Below are 21942 nucleotides of genomic sequence, written 5' to 3' on the forward strand. Positions count from 1 at the left end.
TCAGTGCAAACCCCGGCACCGACCTCAATAACGTGTGCGAGGGGAGTACACTCCGGATGCAGTGCCAGTGGGCTGTCCTCGTCCGGGGCCGGGTCTCGTCCTTTTGCCATAGAGGAAGGACGGTCAGGATGAATAAATGGACTGCATAGGAGTCCAGAAGGGAGGAGCATGTGACTACGGCAGTTTTAGATTTGACCAAACTTAAGTCGTGACACTGATAATGTCATATTGTATTGTGTCTATGGAACGCCATCTCTTCACAAAGCAATCGCCAGTCAGTCGCAAAGTTAATTCTTGATAATTTCCCTAGCAAATTCCATGCGCACAGCCGTGACAGCTGATAAGGTAAACAAACACATGACGACTGGATGACATTTCGCCAATATCTTATCGATTTTGGTCGATAAAAGCTGGATTATTTCTTAAACCTGCCAGGATCAGTTGGCATTGGGTCTTTAGACGCCGAGCACAGTTACTGGTGAACATGTCATTGAATGGAACGCTAGCTGGACGCGTAGGGGAGGCGGTACAAAATGCGAGTGGGGATTCTCTGTCACTAGTCTCAGTGTCTCTGAAGAGTTTCTTGGACAATCCGATAATCAGACCACTTCGGTTGATTTTCTATTTCGTCACACCGAATGAGACGACATTTAAAGAGCAGCATGAGGTGCCTGATTATGTCACAGAGGTAGGGACACAACTTTTTGTAATTGCTTGTATAGTTTTGCTAGTTATTTAATTCTACCACCAGTACATAGTCAATAGTGGGATACATTGTTGTATAACCTCGTGCTGGTTTGTGAACCAGGAAGTGACAGGAAAGTGTTTATGAACTCTCATTTGTTTATAGGGATCTTGGTATTTCTCCATTTACATAGAACTGGTCATCTTACTGGGGTTTGACATGTAATCTAGTTTCCCACTTGCCCCCCTCGGGCATCCCAGTCCTCCCCAGAGGTCATGAGTATCGGTTCATTTTCAGGTCTTCCCTATGTTCACGTTGATGATTCTCTTGGAGCTTGTAATCTGCTTCATCAGGGGAAGACGGACACTTAGGATTAATGACAGTTTCAGTTCTGTCAGTGCTGGTTTGCTTTCATTGCTTCCACCGTAAGTTACCTCCAGGAGTTAACCATGTAGTTGAACCTCTTTATGGAGTTATCTCCACCAAGGGAACACTTTCTGATAAGGACACAGAGTCTAGTCCCAAATTTGACCACAGAAATCCCTATAAGGAGGAAATCCAAAATGTCCCTCCCCTGTCATCAGGAATGCGGTAAGGCCTACTTACTTACTTACTTACTTACTTACTCAACCGTTTCCCCTTAAAATTTCACCAGCCTTGAGCTGTAATTTATTCTTTTTGTTTCCTAATTCAGAGTACTGTTCAAGGGAGTAGAATTAACTGCATACATCTGGATCCATGAGAATTTCAACTATTTCCATCTTCCTTGGGACTCACCCTGGACATGGATCGTGGCGTTCCTGGGCGTGGACATGGGGTACTACTGGGCTCATCGCATGGGACATGGTGAGTGTCAGTCCCGAAGTCAGCTTGATCATGTTGGCTGTATATAATTAAAATGATTATCCTTTGCCTCGTTCCATTCCATGACCATATGATTAAAATGATAGAGACAAATCTTTTGGCATTTTGTTAGACTTTGTGCTATTTTGTATGAACACTCCCTTAGTGAACACCACAATTGGTCCTAAATTGGCCATTTGTATTGAATTCAACCTCTGTATTTATGACACCCCTCCGTCAAGGACAACGTCTCAATGATCATCACACCATTTCATGTCATACTCATTTGGCAAGTTCCTGGACTCGTCTGCTTTCAGAGGTGAATCTGTTATGGGCAGCGCATCAAACTCATCACAGTTCTGAGCACTACAACCTAACAACGGCTCTTAGGCAGTCTGCTTCCCAAAAATATGTCTCTTCCGTAAGTATTGAAATCTTGTGAGAAATGCTGACGAAAATGAGGAGGTTCTTCAGAAGATTTGAATTCAATCTCTTTTGAAATGTCTTGATGATGAGGAATTTGAATTGCCTATTTATTTTCATTGTGAATCGTCCCCGTTTGAAAAGCTTACAAGCGGCAGTACCCATCCGGCTTCTTATCAAGGGCCAGTCTCCTCCCTTGCTCAGTTTCCAGTAAACTTATTGACACCCTTTGTTCTCTTTTCAGATGTTTTATCTTCCAATGGCAATATTCGTTCCACCGTCCGCCTATCTGGTGCACTCCCAGTTTAATTTGACCTACCAGTTCTGGGTTCATACTGAGGTGAGACTTTACCGTCATCTTTCCAATCGTACAACTTTTAATTACTATAAATCAGGAGAGTGTTGCCCACCTTGCAGATAATTACTTCTGAGCCACTCAGTTTTCTTTCCACTTGATTACAGTTCAGTGCTTAGAAGCCCCTCCTTAAATCCCTTGGTAGTCTCTCTGTAATGCCAAAATGTTGCTTTGGGTTCTCGCAAGGATTCTGTCATGAAAAAGTCAAATATGATGTGCTAAACTCTCCTTTCCAGGTGATAGACAAACTTGGGCCCCTGGAGTACATACTGAATACACCAAGTCATCATCGAGTCCATCATGGTCGCAACAAATACTGCTTGGACAAAAATTATGCTGGGACGCTTATAATCTGGGACCGTTTATTTGGTAAGTTCAAGGCAAGGTTGCAGACTTTTGGTTGGTGGAATTGGTTTGCCTGTCAATTAAGTTTGTTTCTTCCCAGGTCAGTGCTGTTGGAGGGGGGTGTACAACTACTTGCGTAAGGGGACCAACAGCACAACTTCTTGTTTTGAATTCTGCATAGCAACATTCTCAGTGATACTGTGGCTTAACTGCATGGTCCAACTTTACTTTTCATACCAAATGTCACTTTAAGAGGCCTATGGGTCCTCCTCCTGCAGGCCTTAGGATACCCAACTGATCTCCACAATTGACAAAGTTATTTCATCTCCAGGTACTTTTCAAGAAGAGACCAAAGAGGAGGTCGTCTATGGCTTGGTTCATCCGCACCGAAACTGGGACGTTTTCTACACACAAGTCAGTCACTTTTTGTATATCTGGAAATGCTTCTGGCGCAGGAAAGGATGGAGAAATAAACTGAATACTCTCTTCATGGGACCAGGTTGGGCGCCAGGGAAGCCGAGGTTTGGATGCCATGAAGACATTCCAGAGGTACGATCAGTTGTGCAAGTACTCCTATTAGCTTTGGTGTACCAAATATATCAAACTCGATAGGGCACCCCTACTTATTGTCAGTTGATGCCCTGCAAGAACATTTCACAATACAATAAGCCTGAAGAAGAGTGTGTTTCAGAAGACTCTGCAATTGATATTAGGACAGCACACAGTGTATCACTGCAATTTCTAGGTATTCGAAAGTGTCATTCCTCTCACACTCACATGTTTTGCCATGTTTTCTTGGGGCGCACGATCTAACACCAATAGACACACCAAAGGAGAAGACTCTCAGCCAGACAAAAAAATTATGCATTTTCTGTTATTTTTTTTCAGATTGAACAGGCGGTGAAAATTTACAACAAAGATCTTCCAATCTGGTGCAATGTGTATGTTGTGATTCACTTTGCCCTGGCTCTCCTAGCGTATATTGCACTGTTGACGATGAAAAAGGTACTGTGAGCCCAAGGGTTGCAAAACAACAGCACCTAATTCCATGCCTCAGTAGTTTTAGTAATTCAGACTGTGGCATGGAAAATTGAAAGAATCTCCTTTTGTGGCATGATACATTTCATATTCGTTCTGTTCATTCTCTAGTTTCACTGCTGTAAGTCCATACCTGATTATCAACCAAGCCCCACTAGATATTATGCCCACGTTGATACGGCGCCATTCAACATGTTCAGTTGGGACAGACAGTGGGTGACACCAAGTTGTCCGGTAGTCGGGACATCATGGCTTTTGTATGTGTCGAATTCATGGTATACTATAAGGCGGCCTTAGATCAGTGAAGATAGAGTATGTTAGTCTCTCTAGTAAGTCTGTTATCATATTGAGATGTTGGATGTTGAGTGAGTGAAACAGACAGGCTCAGGTGCATGACACCCTGCCATTTGAAACAGTGACTTCTGGTTTAGAAATTCTAATGTATGTTCATGGCAGGTGTCCACATGTCATGTTCTGTTATGAATAATTTCTCTTTTGAATGAATGTTGAGTGTTTTAACCCTCTGAATATCTAGTTGAGGAATTATAGTGCATGTCTGCCTGTTACACTGACCTCTACTATCATCATTAGTATAAGAGTCATCAATGTATTGCATGATCTGTCCTCTCTGTGAATGACATTGTTTATGTTAGCTGTTGTAATAACTGTGTCATGGTTGGGACCATTACATGGAAGTAGCTACCTCACAGCCAGCCACAGATTCATCCCATATCACTACGCAGCCATATTTGAAATAGACTATAAATAAATGGGTGAAAAAGACTCTGACTTGGGGCCACCCACGTTTAGAGTGGAACCTGTCTTCTTTGACTCCTGGGTTTACCTCTGTTAACCCCCCTGCCAGTGTATTAAAGGTCTAAGGGAGTGGATACTGTAAGAAGAGGGTAATTTATCACAGATCTAGAAATTAAGACCATAAAACCAGCGGGTGTGGGGGGGGTAGAAGAAACAGTTACGGTAGCATGTTGAGGTATCTTTCAGGTCAGTGTATGCATGATCTTTCTCGTCCGTTGTCGAGTTCTCTCTGCTTGTTATCTTTCAGCTTGTTGGTCCTGTTGTTCTGTTTGTGTCTGTCATGTATGTAGTCTTCACGCTCTCAGTGTTTGGGTGGCTCTATGAGCACAAGTAAGTGACTTTACAGCGCTTCTTGCATTGGTTTTCATAGATAATATTCTAGCATTTTGGCAGATTGTCAGATTGCAATGTCCAAGCTTTTTGACAGATTTCTAATGAAAGCATTTCTGTTTGTGACCGTGCTCCACCATTTGCCGAATAAGTCCCAGATGTGTTGATTCTGTTTCAGGCCCCACGCTCCGTACTTCGAACTCCTTCGCTGCCTGATTTATGTTGGAGCTGACATCTACCTCACCAGTAGCGGAGTTTACGATGGTGCATCTGCGATGTTGATGTATCTTGCCCTAGGTCTGAGGTTCATTTTCCTTGCGTCGGGATCTATCTGGCTCATCCACTGTTACAGGGACTTAACAGCCAAAAAGAAGGAAGCTTAGTCACGCTCTTGATTGGAGGACATTGATTGGTCAGCCTTAAAGGGACCATTAGAGAACTGGCACTAGCTGCGCAGGTTAAACCACCAAGCAAAATACTACAAATAGGTGTCACAATCATCTCTGTATGACGTTGTTTACAGATTGCACCAAAATTGTAAATTGATGTCATGTTCTTAATTTGTTGATAAAATTGAACTTTGTTTTGCCGATATTCGGCAGTTATGATGTGTTACATGCAGTATCTACATGCTGTTATCAAATGGGACACGAGATCATGTGACTTGCACTAAAAGTGGAAGTCATTGTGTCATGATCATGATAAGAAATGTGAGTCATTAACTGATCCTCGAGGATAACAGTCCTGACTCAAGAGGTCTCTGTAATCAGTGTATCCTTTGTATACAAAGTCACCCAGTCATAAGTGCATTGTGAAGGTCACTTGCTCACTGTGTATGATATATTATTCCAGTAAACTCCAGGCCTCTGTACCTGCAGCTGTAACTGCAGGCCAATTATGTAAGTGAAATATTGAGTTAAACTGATGTACTAATTCAAATATAACACCATGACAAATCATATTTCGGTTGATAGGATCACAAAGACAGTTATTCTAGGCTTCATTGTGTATTACTAGTCATGTATTTTTTCAGAGGTATATGGTAAGAAATCATATCTATATATCAGGATGGTGCACTTTTAAATATCAGGAAATTTTAATTGAACGCATAGTACCAACTTGCTACCATTCTGATCTATGTCATGCATGTTTTTCTTAACATTTTTCTGAACACTTTTGTAATGAATTATGTGGTAACTTACTTTACATTACAAAGTATTTTCGCTTTCATGAGAACCAACGAATTGTTAAGGGTTTTTTTCAGGTGTTGTTTGGACCAGTTCTTTGACATTCCTACTGCATAAAATTGCTCTTCCTGTTTACTGAAGACTCCAGTCGTGTTTCTTAAAATGGTACAACTATTTTTAGATTTGACTATGTCTAGTTATTGGAACAGGATATGTAAAATAGGACAGAGAAAAGTTTGCTTTTTTGTTCACTTGTGATCGAGCAAATTGTGACATTCCCATATCTATTGGTGCAAAGCTTTATAACGTGTTGAAATTTCATTGCTCCCCTGATAGAGGCAAATTGGGGTATTTTAGAAATAGTGTAGAATAACACTCAGATACAAATGGTGCAGAAATTATTTTCATATAGCTGTAGGAACAGATGTACATGCACTTCAGACATCAATAAATTGTGATATTAGAAAGATAATTTTGGCTCTACTTTTGTGTTTAAGCCAACGTTGGAAGCACAACCTACTGCTGTGGGTTGTAGACAACCTCCTTTACTCCACCCACACTTTGCCACCACGATATGATGAGTAGTGGGTACACGACCAGAGACTCGAATGCCCGAGTTGTCTTGAGATCCCCGGTACCTTCTGCAATGTGATCAGCGCAGGGCCACATAATGCTCTGGTTGGCAACTCACGAATGGTCATTCACCAGGTCAAGTGACCACAGTCTCTCCAGATGGATCCAACTCTTGTAGAATGTCCTTGTTCAGATCAGAGATGCCAAAGAGAGATTCATTCAAAGGGCTTCTGAACGCATATTTTCTGATTCAGCAGGTGCCGTATTGTATCAGACAACTTTCAGGAGAGGCAGTGCCCAGAGTGTAGTCCAACCAAGGAATGGGGCCTGTTAGAAGTTGAGGCTCTCGTCCTGATATCATGTTTCACAGGTTAACCCAAGATGGCTACAGATACGTACAGACGCCTGTGTAATCAGGAATGGCTATGCCAATCGTCAGAATAATTAATCGATCTCAAAGTTTTTGCCAGCCGATGGCAAAATTGATAACACAATGGACAAAGATGGAATGTCCGCAGATTGTTTTTATTTTCACAAAAATCAGATCTCGTCTGCATCACTATTCCATAAGGTATAAATAATATCTAGCAAAAACAGTGGTAAATGATAAAATCTTGGTGGAAGTCGCAGCACAAGCTTTGGACGGAATAATACAAAGTGCAAAACATCTTCAAAATATCATTGCCACCACAACCACAAGACAAGATAGTGTCTGGCGGAAGTGGTATAATGCAAAGGCATTCACTGCACATCCAGCATCTGTCTCGATGGGCAATGACACAAGTTTCTCCAATGGAATATTGCATTAAATAACACTTGAGTTCAACTAACAATCTAAGGCATTGTCCAATGGCCAATGACAAATAAAACTCTCACAGCGTAATAACACGTTTCTTGTAGATAGACCGGCACACCGGACATGAATTGCTACGCTCTCCAATCGCAAGCTCCTCAAAAGCCTCGATACAAGTTTTATGGAAAACATGCGTACAAGATAAAAGTACCGTATCTTTACTCCCCGGGCCCGGTGTCTGAATTTCAGTTTTACTTTTCTTATTCAGTCCTTTTGGTGTCTTTTTGTTTGGGTTGGAATTCCGCTCTCCACATTCCGAATTGTTTCGGACGAATCCTTGCTTTGTCAGGGACGTCAGACAGATAGGACATTCAACATTTTCCCGTTGTACTGCCTGCAACAGAAAGGAGACAATATGAATGGACTGAAGCAGGTGGTATAGTGGTTCAAGTGGCTGACGACTGACCAAGACCAACCGTAAAATCTCACCTTGATTTGTATTTCATCCCAATCTTCGTCAGACATAACCATGGATGCCAACTCAAACTGCTTGAAGACGTCGCGACTTGCCTGGACATTACGATCAATCTCGGAGAAGAACTCATTGATATTGTAGTCAAGAGACTTAACCATTCTGTCAGTGATTGACTGGAGCTGAAAACAGGACAAAGTAAGAATGTCATCACTGAAGATGCACTTGAAATTTCGTGTAAATTGCTTCTGATGAGGAAGGGCTTTCAAGGTTTCTCAAGACAAGCCTGTATGAATCAATCTATTAGTAAAGGATCACTTCTAGACAGAGACCCACAGAACCTTATGCTTCTCTCTGTGTCTATGACGTTGCCAAGCCTCAGACTAGAGGACTTTCACTGCTTTAAGTTGTAAGAAATATGTCATGTCATACCTTTTCTTCATAGAACTTCCTCCTAAGCAGTGGATCTTTTGGTGGGTGAGCTGCCCGCAGCTTCTTGTACCAGGATCTCACGACGTGGCCGCGCCAGTAGGCCTGGATCCTGAGGAAGAAGGAGACAACAAAAAACTTAAAAGATCTGATGGTGAGTTAGGGTGTATAGGGAGGGTACTTAGAGTAGAAGGTACTTGGGCAGTTCTGAACTCTGCACTAGCAACAACAAACACATGTTGTAATAGTACCCTGATGAAACTTACATAGTTGCACATTTCTGCCGATGAACCTTGGCACCCTCATGGATCACTCGTGTTTGGTACTGTTCTTTCCGACACATGGGGCATGTTTTCTTGCCAGAGAACCTTTCAAATGCCTTCAGACAATTCTGAAAACCAAACAAATAGTCTGTCAACAGTAAATATAAGCCTGTGTGGCCCAATGAAGCAACATTTGGGGTTTGTTCCGATGGACTGTCCAATTAAAAGTGCCGAATTCTACATACCAGTGTTCTCATTTGCAACCAGCCAATCAGAAAGCGCTAGTTTGGAGGGAGTTTTGCTTTTGCAAATCAGCAAATTGCTTGCTCTCCTTATGAGCTACAACAACATTCAAAGGGCCTCTAAGTATCGCCTTTGCCAAGTCTGTTGCTAAGTCTCTGCATGAGACAGTCACAATCTGGAGAAGTCACAACCAAGTTGAGACACTGATATTGCATTGTTTACCTTGTGAAAGACATGAGAACATGAGAGCAGCACCTGGTCCTCATGACCGTAGTCTTCCTTACAGATGACACACGGCTCATGTGAGTCTTCTCGTTGATTGGATGTTGCCTTTACTTCTCGCCACTCGTCTTCTGTCAACAGTTGCTTCGGTGCATCAACAAGACCAAGCTTTTGAGCTGAAAGTAATTAAAAACCACACTCGTTACAAATTACATCATGGAGATTTCAGAAGTGGGTCACAAGGCAACGATCGAGTCTTTCTAAATACACCTCACTCTCAAAGATTCTTCATCTGTGGTCTCAAACAGAGAGTTCAGTAATGTTTTACCTATCAGGTACACCATCTGTCTTTGCTGGTCATGGTCTCCAAAGAGTTGGTCGTTCATCCAGGATTAGGATTGCCAGAGCCCTGCCTTAGGACAAAGGATGGTTTTTATGACACTATACATTATACTATCCCAAGAAATGTTTGGTACTAAATTGTGACAACTTGGTCTCGATGACAGTACAAACCTAAAGTTGGTTGTGGAGGTTTAGGATCCAACACATATTCCTTTTCTGCTTGGTCACTGGAACATTTCTGTCTGACAGGCTCTGAAAGGATGATTAGTAAATGGTCTAATCAAAAAGAAAAAGCTAACCTTTGAAGACAAGCCAGGCCTTCAGATATCAGCCTCTGTCTGAGGTAAAGGTGAAGCCAGGAGCAGGAGTTTGAAATTGTGTTAACACTTTTTAAAATGTTGCAAAGTGTGTTTACCACAGCTCTTAATATGTTTAGGAGTGGGGTGAATATGATTGTGGAGTGGCCAGTGTGAGGAAATTGTCTCCACCGAGAATTAAATTGATTGGAATGGGTCTTGCATGTCTTAGGATGTTAAATTTCTGATCGATCTACAATATTTTGGAAGAATGACTCGTACTTCGTCCTGTATCCAGAACAGACTTGACATCTTTCAGGTTTTTCTGTCGTCTGTTTGTTGGTATGTTCCGACCGATCTTGTAGGCTGGTCGGAGCGCATCTGTCAAAGCGAGGCTGCGGATGAGGTGGTCTTGAAATGCAACGGCAGTCAATGCCGTTGTATCCTGAAATTCAGTCAAAGAAGAAACTTTAGCTAGTCACTTGAGGATGAGACATTGACAAAACTTTAGGAACGACTTTAGAATTCCCGATCGGAAGTATAGGGGCGAATGAATACCGAATAATGAACAAGTAGCCTAACCCTAACCCTAACCCTTTAAACCGATTCACAACTTATATAGTGCGGAGGAACATCCGATCGGTAATTCTAAAGTTTAGCCAAACTTTACCCTACAACATCGTCAAAACCCAACAATAAAGAAGATATGTATCTTTTCAAACTTTACAATTTAAAATTGAATTTGAATGCAAATTTTGGGCCAACTGAGTGATTCTCCATTCTGCCCAATCAAACAAACAGGTTTCATCAGCCAATCTGACCCACTTTCCTTCATCTTACCTGTGTCTGACTTTTAGGCAAAACACTGCCACGACCTCTCCCTTTTGAATTTTGCATTTTTATCAAGTAGTTTGGTCAAAAATGGCCAAAGAATTAGTGTGAAAATTCATTTTTGACGACTGTCAGAAATGACAAGTGCGATTTGGCCCATTCTCAAAAAGCGCTACAATCGATATAGAAGTTCTTCTAATGATCACCAGAGGTCATAGGTGTCGAAAAACCATATCAGCGCCCCAGAAAGTGGGCAGGCAACTGGTGGAACTAAGAAACATGGCGGAAACTGAAGTGGATTTGACAACTCTGCAGGAATAAAACCTCGAGTAATTTCTTTGATCGCAATGCAAACATCGGTTACTTGATAACATTAGAGAGATGGATACCGAAGCTGACCTTAGAGAGCAATTATTTCACAATGCAGTGCGGGAATATATTGTAAGTAGCCCCTAACGCTGTGACGCCTTCTCTTGCGAAATATCGTAAAAAAATACACTGCAACGTTAGTACATTGTTGTGTACATTTCGCGGTCACCCTGTATATTTTTTGGGAAGTGAACCTATGCCTTATATGTTAACCAGTCTACATGGTATAGGACTGTGGGTGTGATTCCTCTGCTTGTTTTGGTTAGAAATCTGAGTGTCGGATGGTGTATTACTACTGTATATTCAGGCTGACGGAGGGAGTGAATCTGAAGCTTCTCAATTACAGGACACGCCTTTGTAACATAAAACTGTGAAGTATTATACACTTAATAATACGGCGTAGCTTTGGTAATATGCCTGTCATACATGTATGTGTGTCTAATTTCAGATCTCACTCCTGCTGTTCATCCTCCTCTACATCAGTTCGTATGCAACCATTGTCACGTTCCGGCGCAGGGCTGACAAGGAGGATTACTACTCAGGTACATGTACATCCTTGAGCAACACACTTCATCAATATGCCTAGTGGTCTCCATAAATGATACGGCTTCAGACATGTCGGAGGTCTCAGATTGTTGATTTAGCTGATGAATGGAAGACTTGCTATACCCAAGAGAGAAAACAGCACCGGTAAAAAAATATTGCACTGAACAAATTACGTATTTATGCCCAGAAAATATCCAGAAATTGTATTTAAATGGTCTCAATCTGTGTTTGCAGGCGATGAAGAAGATGCGATGGTTTATCGCATATCGCTGTGGATCTGCACGTTCACGCTGTCCGTCTCGCTGGCTGCCGTGCTCCTCTTACCCATCTCCATTGTCAGCAACGAAGTGCTCATCCAGTTCCCCAAGAGCTACTACGTCCAATGGCTCAACTCATCACTCATTCATGGTAAGTGGGATCTTGATCTGCCAGGATATCAGAGTCACTTTGAAGACGTATCAGGAGTGCTATATTATGGGGTTCGGGTGGGGGTTCCTTTATACAAGTCTCACCTTCCTTTTCTGACAAGTTATGATTTCAATTACTTTCCTTCCATTTCAGGCCTCTGGAACAATGTCTTTTTGTGTTCAAACCTTGCCTTGTTTATACTGATGCCATTTGCATACTTCTTCACAGAGTCTGAGGGGTTCACAGGATCCAGAAAGGTTTGTATTATGTTTCAAGATAGTGTTGTCAGGACTCTTAACTAAGTCACTTGATTCACATCCTCTGAGACAGAAAAAGGAGATTCTTTTGACTTACTTTAAGCGAGTGTGAGCAGACAGCCCCATTAGCTTGTAATCAACTCCTCCCATTCCCAACTGAACAGGAAGGCAAGTTCAGATCAATAGCAGGCAAGAATGCTCTCACTCTGAGTAAGAAGGCACTGTTCCTAGTTTGTGTCAGTTCTGATCCATGATCAGGAGGGTCTTGATCAGTGTTCTGCACTCTCTCTTCGCAGGGTATCATGGCTCGGGTGTACGAGACGTTTGTGGTGTTATCGTTGTTAGCTGTGCTGGTGTTCGGGTTAGCGTGGGTTGCATCCGCCCTGATAGATGAGGATCATCCTAGTCGGCAGACGCTGTTTGGTGAGTGTCTCATTTAACTATGATTTGAGCAGGTGACATCCACAACCATCATTTTCTTGCAAACTACGGTGCCGATGGAGAAAATGTTAAAAGAAAAGATCAGTGTATTGACTATGTAAACAATATTTCTCCAATGAGTTATCGAGGCATACGCTAGAGGGTGATAGTGCCCGAGAAAGAAGTCTTTCATGATGTTTGGTGGGCTACCTCAGACGGTGCATTTGCAACTTTTTCAGTGCTAAACATTTTAAACCCTGGTGTTGATGTGTATTTTATAGGCTGGCACTACTATGATAATGACAATGAAAATGATATGACCTGTCCTGCTGTTGAAAGCTCACAGTCACACAGTTATGGTAAATTACTTTTAAAAGAAAAAAAATTCCATCCCTCAGAATTCCTGCATTGCAATTTATACTCTGCCGAAAACCTCCCTTTATTATATCAAACACATATCATCCTCTCAACTATGTTTTTTTTAATGTTTTTGAAGAAGAAACAAAATTTCTTCCCTTCTATTGTCCCTTTGCTGAATATTATGCTGACTCTTGATCAAAGATTGGGTGTTATTTTGATGGTTAGGAATTCCTGATTCCTCTCCTGAAAGTCCCTCTCCCTCACCCATCACCATATCCCGTTCATTTGGGGTAGAGAATTCAAATTCAAGCAAGAATTTCCTGGCAACTTCAATCTATTATACCCAGTCTGACAGCTATGGTATGCACTTTGATATTTGGCCACAAAAGACATGTCGGTATTCAACAGTTTGTAGTGAAAGTATTTCCCAGGCACAACAACCACTTATTGACTACCTGAAGAACCTGCCAAGTAGGCCCAGTTGACCTCAATATTCTATAGTACTTGCTATATCTCTACCTGTCTTGAGAGGCCTTGTATTTCAAGTAGAAGAAGTAGAACTCAGAGCTGTTTTTATGCCATCCTGTACAGAATTGTTCAAAAAGACTTGTTACCTGGTGCTATTTTGGTTGAAGTGTTTCTCTGTCCATCCACTGGTTGTCATGGAATATACCCAGCACTACTCCTGCGAGTAAAGTGAACCATGAAAGTTTTTGCTAAGCTCAAAGTTGGCAAATTTATAGATTGTAAACTTAGTGTAATACCCGGCCCATAGTGTTTTGTATCAGTTTGAGAGAAACTATCTTCTCTCTCCATTGAATCACCCAGTTTGCAGTCAACATATTGAATTTCTAATTATTGCTAATTTCCAGATCATATAATTTCGTTGAACCGGTTCAAACAGATCATGGCTGATTTGCCGGCGTTTTCGAGAGGTACTGCTTGCACTTTCACAAGCATGTACAGTTATACCCCCTTTGAGTTTTAACAATTTCTTCATGTAGTACATGTAGTATCGTTTGTTTATCACTGTAGTGTAAGTTATGTACCTAAAGTGGGGGTGAATCTGTTGGCACTCCGGGGCTACGCAGTGGTGGCCGGGTCCTGTTGTCATATTTTGGCACATTTTAGTTTTGACTGGGGTGGCAGCTAAATCCGTTTTGCCCAGGGTGCTGCGCCTGGATAAAAAGCCTAGTGGAGAACCCTAGCTATGCTAGAGCTACTGTTCTGTGAATGATGATGCCTAGCGGTGAGAGTATAAAGTCCATGCTGTAGAATTGCTATGTTTACACATATTGTACATTTCCCCTTCCTCCCTTGTCATAAATCTCTGTTACATATTTTCTATTTTTTTCTCTACTAAATGTCGCTTAGTTGTGAATGCTCTCCTTTGATTAAGAGGATGATGAATCAGTGTCGTGATCAGCAGAAGTATTTTGTATCCAGTTTCACCAGCGCATGAGTGAATATCATTGCAGATTCTCATCATGAAGAATAGGATACAAAATCTGGGAAGTTTGTTCCAGCATCTTCCAGCACTGATTCAATCAAACCAGTGGTGTAGACCATTTGAATGTAGCGTGAATGTTCCTTTTAGAGGTGCTCAATCATTGCCTGCCAGACAAATTGATCAGACCTGCTTATTGCTGGAATTCGATTACTCTGATGGAAACCTGTAATCCATTCAGACTTGCGTCTGTGATTTATGGTAGATAACTGATGATTTATCACACAGTTCAACCCGAGGCTTTAGACAAACATAGAAAATTGCTATAATCAATTCACGGCTGATTTTAGCTAGATAGTCCAATGTAGTTGGTCACCTGAAAGAATCATTGCTGATGGTAACAATACTGATTAATTATTACAATGCCCAATATTCCCTCAAAGGGTCCATTTCAAATATTTGTGGGATTAGGAGCATAATCATTGATTTAATCCTCTTTGTCCTCCAGCTGTTATTGTGCTGACCAGGTGGCTGTGATATGTCACCCTCAGAACAAGTGGTCCTTGTCTAGTATAGTACTACCAGTAGTGTAGTATAGTTGGCCAACACATATTCTATTATTCTATTCAGAAGCTGAAACAATAGCTGGACAACCTTGAATATTTGTGTTAATCATTTTGAATGTCAGAGATCACAAAAACATTACTCATTGATATTCTTTTTGTGTCAGACACTCTGAGGTTAAGTAGGTCTTTTGTCCTTGATACTGTTGTCGACCTAATCCTGCCTTGTATTGGTGGGCATTAGGCATCACTACATTAGGCACTCCTACAATGGGTCTGATATAGGATATCAAATAACTTTTTTCATCAAACTGATATAAATCATGATCATACTATATATTGGGGTGTGCACATACAATATATTGGGGTATGCACACTGGAGTACAAGGATGTATAAAGTCCATGATGAACACGTGTTGTTTATAGGATAGATCCTGTTGTCCCAATTATTGAACTTGTCATAAAAATCAACGGTTGCATTCCTGGCTGCAGCTGACAGTGTTGATCAGACAATCTTAGTCCAAAATGTGTATATCGAAATGTCACATTCATGCTACTCCAAGTTTAGTTTTGACTGACTGCCAACTCATATGAAATTGAACAGCTGTAATTAAAAGTCCTGGTACAGTCATGTCAAGAGTGGTATTGGATTCCATGAAATATATTTAGACCGAAAATATTGCTTTCCAATATTCCACTTTGGTTGAGCCAATGCAGTGTTTAAGTACCATTCACATGGCTGTGCTAAGAATAGCTCTCTGATCCTGTGACTCATTCCTCATGTCTGATGCGGAGGTCATGGATGACATGGTCGGCCTGAGTGCCTCGTCATCCTTGAGTAGCTGATGTTGCCAATCAATGATCATACGAATCATGTATTGAACCAGGAGTATTGAGCCATCAATTTAGCTTTCTCACGACTCAAATGACACGTTGGTAATGTAGGACGAGTCTGATCATGTTGGCTTGAATGGCAATTATATACTAAAAATCAAAGTATTTAACAACTGATATGATTCTCCCAAGTGGTGTTCACACATAGGACAGACACGGTAGATTTTGACCTGGGCCAATGGCAGCATTTGTCTGCCCTCTTATCTCCTCTCATCTCATTTCAGATGTATGGAATGTCTACCTACCATATCTCTATTCAGGCATATCTCTCTTTGGAGTCCTTATGCTCTTATGTAAGTTTTAGATTTACTAAATATATAAAAAAAAAAAAAAAAAAAATTAGATTTCCTATACTAGGACTAGGAGTAGCAATGAAGTCATCACAACCATTTTGTGTGGCCAACAGGAGGTCTTGGATATCGCAATGATGACATTGCATCAATGCGACAGCATCACACTAGGACGAAGGTCGTCTTGTCCCTAACCAAGTGAAGTGCCGATTTCTTTGAAATAGCAGTAAATACTTCCGCATGAATGCCAAAACTAAAGCTGAATCTGTCATATCTGTCTTGGAGATAAAGTATAGAAATGACTGATTTCTTCCTTGCAGTATGTACCCCCCTCGGTTTTGCCACCCTCTTCACTGTGATGGGACAATTAGTCACCAAGCCACAGGTAGGTGACTTGCAGAGCAGTAATCTGATTGGAATCGAACTCACAACAGGGGCAGCTGTTCAGAGACAAGAGGGTATAGGCAGCCCTGAGCAGAATCCACTGAGTGACTGAATGAATACCAAGTGAAGATGAAGAAGAAACTCACTATTGCTGTGTACTAAGTATCATACATCATATGATCATATGTCTTACTTTCTCTTTGACAGTTCCTACGTGATATCGATGAAGAGTTGTATACAACAAAATTTGAGGAAGAAACGTTAAAACGACGCCTCCTCCATCCACTAGGTAGGTGGCAAGTGTTCGCTTTCAGATGTGGCCGAATTAGAAATAGATATAGCCTGCAGCAGTATATGGATTAAATCTGTCATTCCGGAGAAGCAGGTCGATTTCACTTGATCGGAAAAGAAGTATTTGTTGTCTGAAATATCTCCACGGTGTTGATTTTGAGGATATTTCATAACCTGATTGATGTTTTCCAGGACAATCACTTGCCAATGGTCACACCAACTCGCATGACCTGCAGACGAGGTTAGCAGAGGTTCAAAAAGATAGAAAAGAATTAGGTAAGTGGAGAACAACAGGTTGATGTTACCGTCAAACCTGCGGTGGCTTGTGGCATCGAGGAAGATCTGAGGGAGAGGAAGCCTACCCATCCGCGCATAGATTCTGTGTTAACTTTGTGGTTGTTCTGTTTCAAGAATGCATCTCTCCTCATCCCCTAGTTGTCAAACGATTAATGCTGGATCTTTGGAATGCTAAGAGATCTTAAGAAGACAGTGACTTTTCTTCTGTCCTCCATGTGATTGTTGCTTCATTTGGTTTTAATTTGTAATTGCAGAAAAGCGGCGGAAAGCATCATCGATACAAAGAAACTTAGGCTACCCGCTTGTGATGTTACTGCTTTTAGGACTAACGGTAAGAAAGGGATAGATACTTAGCTCCAGGCAGCAGGCAGGTTTAGTCCAAGGAGTGACAAGTGTGACTTGTTGCGATCAGTTGGCCTGTTTAGCAGTTTGTCGAAGGAGGGGATCTAGGGGAGCCCTCAAAACTGAATGCATTACTCATTCACAGGATGTAGACCTGTTGACTCTAACAGCATTTTCAATATCAACGACTGCTTTAACCCACAGTGGTGATGTCCTGCTGACGATTACCTCTTCATGTCAGTACAAACTAATGGATACCAACCAAAGGACCTTTCCAATATCGCCGACTGTAAAACGAATCATGGTGAATTCCATACCATTTTATATTGCGTTTCAGGGTTTATCAGTATTGATGGTTGCACAAAATATTTTCGAGTTGATCGTTGGTTTCAAGTCACTACCGATGGGGGCCAAGGAGACTGTCTTGGGAATAGCATCCTTGTCTACGTTCGGTCCTGTTGGAGCCACACTGGAAATAATTCTCATACTGTATCCTTTTTAACATCAACTCTTCCACGATCAGCAGTGACTTGTGGACTTGTTCCTATTACTGGGATCTGCTGCTGGGATGTACAGGGGTAGAAATCACTTGCCAGATTTCATTACGTGAAGTCGATGGGTCCTCCTAACTACATTTGTAACTGTTCTATCTGTCAGTTGGCTGTTTAGTTGGTCTGGACGTATCGTAGCATTCCTTAACCTAGCCTCAGATATCTTATGTTAGCGTCAATAGTTGGTTTGTACAGTATATCCTTCATGTGTTCCATTCGACCAGTATTACATGACACGCCGATGACCAAAATCATTGCCAATTGTATTCTTATATTAGTGCTGAGTTCAGCTTTGCCAGTGCTCTCCAGAATGCTAGGTGAGTATAGCATCAGTCACGCACCACAAGCTGAGCCAACTCCATTTCAAATTTTGACACCTTCAACAAGATCAGGCATGTATTGAATGCAAGTCACTTATCAAAGTGAGCTTTTGCAACTGCCCGATTAGGCCAGTGACTAGATTCAGTGTCAATTCATCTAATGCCAGTCACAGAAACAGTGAAACAGGTTGGTCTTGCATCACGTCTCTAAATAAAATCCCTCGACAATGCGATGGCAGCCTGATTTCTACAATTTCTCTTCGTTGCAGGAATTACAAATTTCAACCTTCTGGGGGACTTTGGCCGAATGGACTGGTTGGGAAACTTCTACTTAATTCTAAGTTACAATTTAGTGTTCGCTGTGGCAACAGCATTGTGTCTTGTGAAAAAATTTACTTCGACGGTGCGCAAGGAACTGATTGATCGAATAGCGAGTGCATTTCATAGTGAAAGCCGGCATTCAATATCTATCAATTCATTGTCCATGAACGGATCAACACTCTTAAAGGAGGATTAAAGTCACTGTGATGTTTTCTATTCAAATCTGTGCTTGTTGCTATGGGAAGGAGAAAAACAGGATTCAGAATTTACTGGGAGTTGTTTCGGTGACCTTGGGAGAAAGACTGTGGATGACGAGATGGGCACTTGCTGTGTTATACCCCCATGTTCTAAGTTGAGTTTGAAAGTTGAGTCTTCTTGTTAGAAAAATGCAGAGTAGTACGAGTAGTGGAACTGAGAAAGCACTGGTTAAAAATCACAAAAATTGTGCTTTGCTTGAACTGGGCAAATATAGAGCTTAGGAAGAGTTGACCCCGAACCAAACACATGGATTGTCTGCAGACATCATTTAGATATCAAGCTCAACCTGCCAGGAGTTAGGTTGATCAGTTCATACATTCCGCAATACGCATTATACATGTACACGTAGGTGTACGCATAAGTGTATGTTTTATGTACACATAGGTGTACACGTAGGTGTATGTTCAAGTAGGTGCTGAGATGTTATATTAAATATGTCAAATCTAGTGATACATTTCAGCAATAGAACCGTTGTCCCACTGTGATCTATATCCTTTAATTGAATAACATTGTAAATGTGTAGTGCTGTGTATCATAGCTGTGTGAAGTAACTTTATGACGACTTGTTGCACTGAATTGAGCTTAGGCTGAACTTGATAAGGCATTGAATGTTGTTTACCTGGTCTAGTCTGCAATACATATTTACTCTACGCATTTGGCTGTTTGTGAGTAGTTACCTGGATGAGGACAGAAGATTCATCTCTTCAGTAGGTCTAGTGTAAGTCAGTATTACGTGACATGACACAAAATGAGTCAAATGCACATTGCATTCACTATTTCTTTCTACAACATACACTCCCTTTGATTGAGTGTATTTCATGAACAACACAAAGTCCTGCTGTGGGGAGATTGACTGTAGGAAGACACGATATCTTTTCTCGAGGCCTGTTGGTGGCTATTGTTGACTTATTTCTTCACAAAGGCAACAGCCTTTGGACTGGAGGACGCTTTCCTGTACATGTACTTACTTATCAACCATTTTTAGCAACTGTAAGTCTACTTATTAATAGTTGACATCGGCCCTGGTCAGTGATGGACGTTCAGAGCCAGAACTAATCCATATTGGCACCACAACCAAAAGGCCACATAGAATGCAACCACGTGGTCTTATGTTTGCCGTATGTTTGTTGTGGCTCTGCGGCTTCTGCTGACGGCTGCTTCTATTGACTGATCTTTTCTCGCTGCCTGCCATTGGGTTTTAGAAAGTACACTTATCAGGAATGACTAAAAAATAGGAAATCATCTATTTGTTGATATTTCCAGATTATGTGTTTCTTATCGTAGTGTCAAAACTTCTACATCTTTACTGCCATTCTTGTATATAATGTCTTGGTCACTATTTTAACCTGTATTTACTCTACGTGTCTCCTTATTTTCATATCTGTGACCTGCTCTGGCAAAAGTAGGCTCTTGTTGCCTCAATCCCCAGCAGACGTTTGACCAAAACTGTTCCTAGCATGTGAATTGGTCTTTGGTGCCCTTGATTTCATTACTTTGCTCAATGTTGACTATTTTGTATGATAAGTTGTTGTAAAAATGTACATTTTGTAGCATATGAACACTTACGACTTAAGTGGGTATCAATGCATTTGATGTTCACATTCAGAATGGGTGCACACACACCATGGCCTCGTATTTATCTACTTTCTGTTATGTTATAATAATTATTGTTTTCTACTTGATGTATTTCAAACCTTTAGGGTGTTAGATCAACTGCTATGTATGTTACTAGTTTGGCTATTGTAACTGACCCTAACGGCCTGAAGTTGAAAACCCTGTCTGACTCTCCCAACCAGACTACACAAACTGACGTCATCACAGTGGTTATCACCATGATGTGATTGACCTTCATCTAAAAGTAAAAGTGTGCTTTATTTTAGTCTTACATGTAAATGTGCTCTTTACACAAACTTCATGGTTCACAGCAATGTTCACTGAACTGAAATGACCGCGTTGAACATGTAATTGTCAAAACCAAGGGTAATCCTATCTATTGATATGTAATTTGTTGTATACATATGTTCAGTTGTAAAATGTTCCTCATAATTTTGTAAATGTATATTTTATCTCAATATCTATTGTTCACTACATGTATGTCAAAATTGAAGAAAATTGGTTTGTTGTTGCCACGCCTTTATTTGGCCCAAATCAAAATTGGATGACAGCAAAAAGGGGTATGGTGAACTTATGGATCTCATGACACCAAACCAAAGGCCTCATTCCAAAAGGGCCTAACTCTAATGCATTATCTTATTAACTCGGGCCTGTTTAGCAAGAATACCTACATCTCAGTACTGGCACACAGAAATGTACAGGTATATAGTAGACCAACTATGAGATTTTACAATCTGGTCATATCACGATGAGAAATGTCCATGTGTTCCTTTTAGTTAAAGGGAACTGAAACCGCCAAGCCAGTTCGTATGACCTCGTTTTCATTTCCCGCGTATCGGGTGATCAGAGGCATGAATGAAACATGGCGCCTAGCTGTCAATCATTGAGTGACGTCACTACTATGGAATTTACTACGAAAACTCATGAATGAAAGATCGCATGACTCACGTGATTCTCACATGATTCTCAATAATAACAAATTGAACTGCGCATGCTCGGGCACTGGGGGCGGAGCTACAAATCTGAACTCGAATAGGAAGTTGAAAGTTTGACTTTCTCGGGCGGTGAAAGTCGAAAAGTTGAATAAATCGCTCTGCGGTTCCAGTTCCCTTTAAGATGTAATGCAATGATATTCTGGTAGTTTACAGTGCCACAAGTGACAGATTGTAACGCCAGATGGAAGTTGACATCTTCACAACAACATCTGGCAGCAAGTCCAGATGCTAGATTCTGAAGATGTGGAAAGATGGTTTTATTGTCTGCTTTTACTCTCAGAGGGTTAACCATGTTATGTGAGTAATTGTCCATTTCAACTGTTGTGATAAGATCTATGTATACTAAAAGTATGATGGATCTTTTTTCAAAAAATGTACAAATATCATAACCCTTGTGTTGGCTTTATTAATTGATATACATTTATGATGTCTCTGAAAACCTCTGGTTGTGAGATTAGAACAAGATGACCCAACCTCAGCTCTGACTGAACTACTGTCTGAGGCCACAGTAATGACTACTGAACAAGAA

At 41.1% G+C, this 21942-nt stretch overlaps 3 protein-coding genes across 5 annotated transcripts; 2 read left to right on the forward strand and 1 right to left on the reverse strand.

The window, feature by feature from the left end:
* The first annotated feature begins 321 nt into the window (after positions 1-321).
* On the forward strand, positions 322-6494 carry LOC135498286 (alkylglycerol monooxygenase-like). The gene is made up of 10 exons (XM_064788530.1): positions 322-688; positions 983-1110; positions 1380-1531; positions 1846-1949; positions 2196-2291; positions 2543-2675; positions 2983-3200; positions 3540-3656; positions 4753-4835; positions 5014-6494. Exons 1-10 carry the CDS (start codon positions 485-487, stop codon positions 5216-5218), a joined length of 1440 nt encoding a protein of 479 aa, XP_064644600.1. The 5' UTR covers positions 322-484; the 3' UTR covers positions 5219-6494.
* A 607-nt stretch (positions 6495-7101) lies between these two features.
* Positions 7102-10636, reverse strand: LOC135498289 (RING finger protein 32-like). The gene is made up of 8 exons (XM_064788536.1): positions 10496-10636; positions 9938-10100; positions 9531-9611; positions 9018-9193; positions 8556-8680; positions 8293-8401; positions 7878-8042; positions 7102-7782 (listed from the first exon to the last, which is right to left on the reverse strand). The coding sequence occupies exons 1-8, from the start codon at positions 10550-10552 to the stop codon at positions 7468-7470; spliced, it is 1191 nt and encodes a 396-aa protein (XP_064644606.1). The 5' UTR covers positions 10553-10636; the 3' UTR covers positions 7102-7467.
* A 130-nt stretch (positions 10637-10766) lies between these two features.
* Positions 10767-21802, forward strand: LOC135498283 (limb region 1 protein homolog). Of its 3 annotated transcripts, none has more exons than XM_064788524.1 (14): positions 10767-10927; positions 11304-11397; positions 11636-11809; positions 11963-12066; positions 12363-12489; positions 12768-12845; positions 15975-16043; positions 16361-16425; positions 16632-16713; positions 16908-16991; positions 17267-17343; positions 17692-17843; positions 18065-18222; positions 18495-21802. In XM_064788524.1, the coding sequence occupies exons 1-14, from the start codon at positions 10868-10870 to the stop codon at positions 18740-18742; spliced, it is 1572 nt and encodes a 523-aa protein (XP_064644594.1). In that variant the 5' UTR covers positions 10767-10867; the 3' UTR covers positions 18743-21802. The 3 variants fall into 3 exon arrangements, with proteins under 3 accessions (XP_064644594.1, XP_064644595.1, XP_064644596.1); XM_064788525.1 differs by lacking the exon at positions 12768-12845 and adding an exon at positions 13719-13781; XM_064788526.1 differs by lacking the exon at positions 12768-12845.
* The last annotated feature ends 140 nt before the right edge of the window (positions 21803-21942 follow it).

The sequence above is a fragment of the Lineus longissimus genome, chromosome 13, assembly GCF_910592395.1.
Source record: "Lineus longissimus chromosome 13, tnLinLong1.2, whole genome shotgun sequence".
NCBI classification, from domain to species: Eukaryota; Metazoa; Nemertea; class Pilidiophora; order Heteronemertea; family Lineidae; genus Lineus; species Lineus longissimus.

What these genes read in the sequence shown, in the direction of transcription:
- LOC135498286 (XM_064788530.1), top strand. Translation starts at nt 485, where the DNA reads ATGTCATTGAATGGAACGCTAGCTGGACGCGTAGGGGAGGCGGTACAA. An exon ending in GCCATGAAGACATTCCAGAG is followed by an intron (nt 3,201 to 3,539) that starts GTACGATCAGTT and finishes ATTTTTTTTCAG; the next exon opens with ATTGAACAGGCGGTGAAAAT. An exon ending in GGGTGGCTCTATGAGCACAA is followed by an intron (nt 4,836 to 5,013) that starts GTAAGTGACTTT and finishes ATTCTGTTTCAG; the next exon opens with GCCCCACGCTCCGTACTTCG.
- LOC135498283 (XM_064788524.1), top strand. Translation starts at nt 10,868, where the DNA reads ATGGATACCGAAGCTGACCTTAGAGAGCAATTATTTCACAATGCAGTG. An exon ending in CTCACAGTCACACAGTTATG is followed by an intron (nt 12,846 to 15,974) that starts GTAAATTACTTT and finishes ATCTCATTTCAG; the next exon opens with ATGTATGGAATGTCTACCTA. An exon ending in AGTGCTCTCCAGAATGCTAG is followed by an intron (nt 18,223 to 18,494) that starts GTGAGTATAGCA and finishes TCTTCGTTGCAG; the next exon opens with GAATTACAAATTTCAACCTT.
- LOC135498289 (XM_064788536.1), bottom strand. Translation starts at nt 10,552, where the DNA reads ATGCAAAATTCAAAAGGGAGAGGTCGTGGCAGTGTTTTGCCTAAAAGT. An exon ending in TGTTCTGGATACAGGACGAA is followed by an intron (nt 9,612 to 9,937) that starts GTACGAGTCATT and finishes TCATCCTTTCAG; the next exon opens with AGCCTGTCAGACAGAAATGT. An exon ending in GGGATGAAATACAAATCAAG is followed by an intron (nt 7,783 to 7,877) that starts GTGAGATTTTAC and finishes TTTCTGTTGCAG; the next exon opens with GCAGTACAACGGGAAAATGT.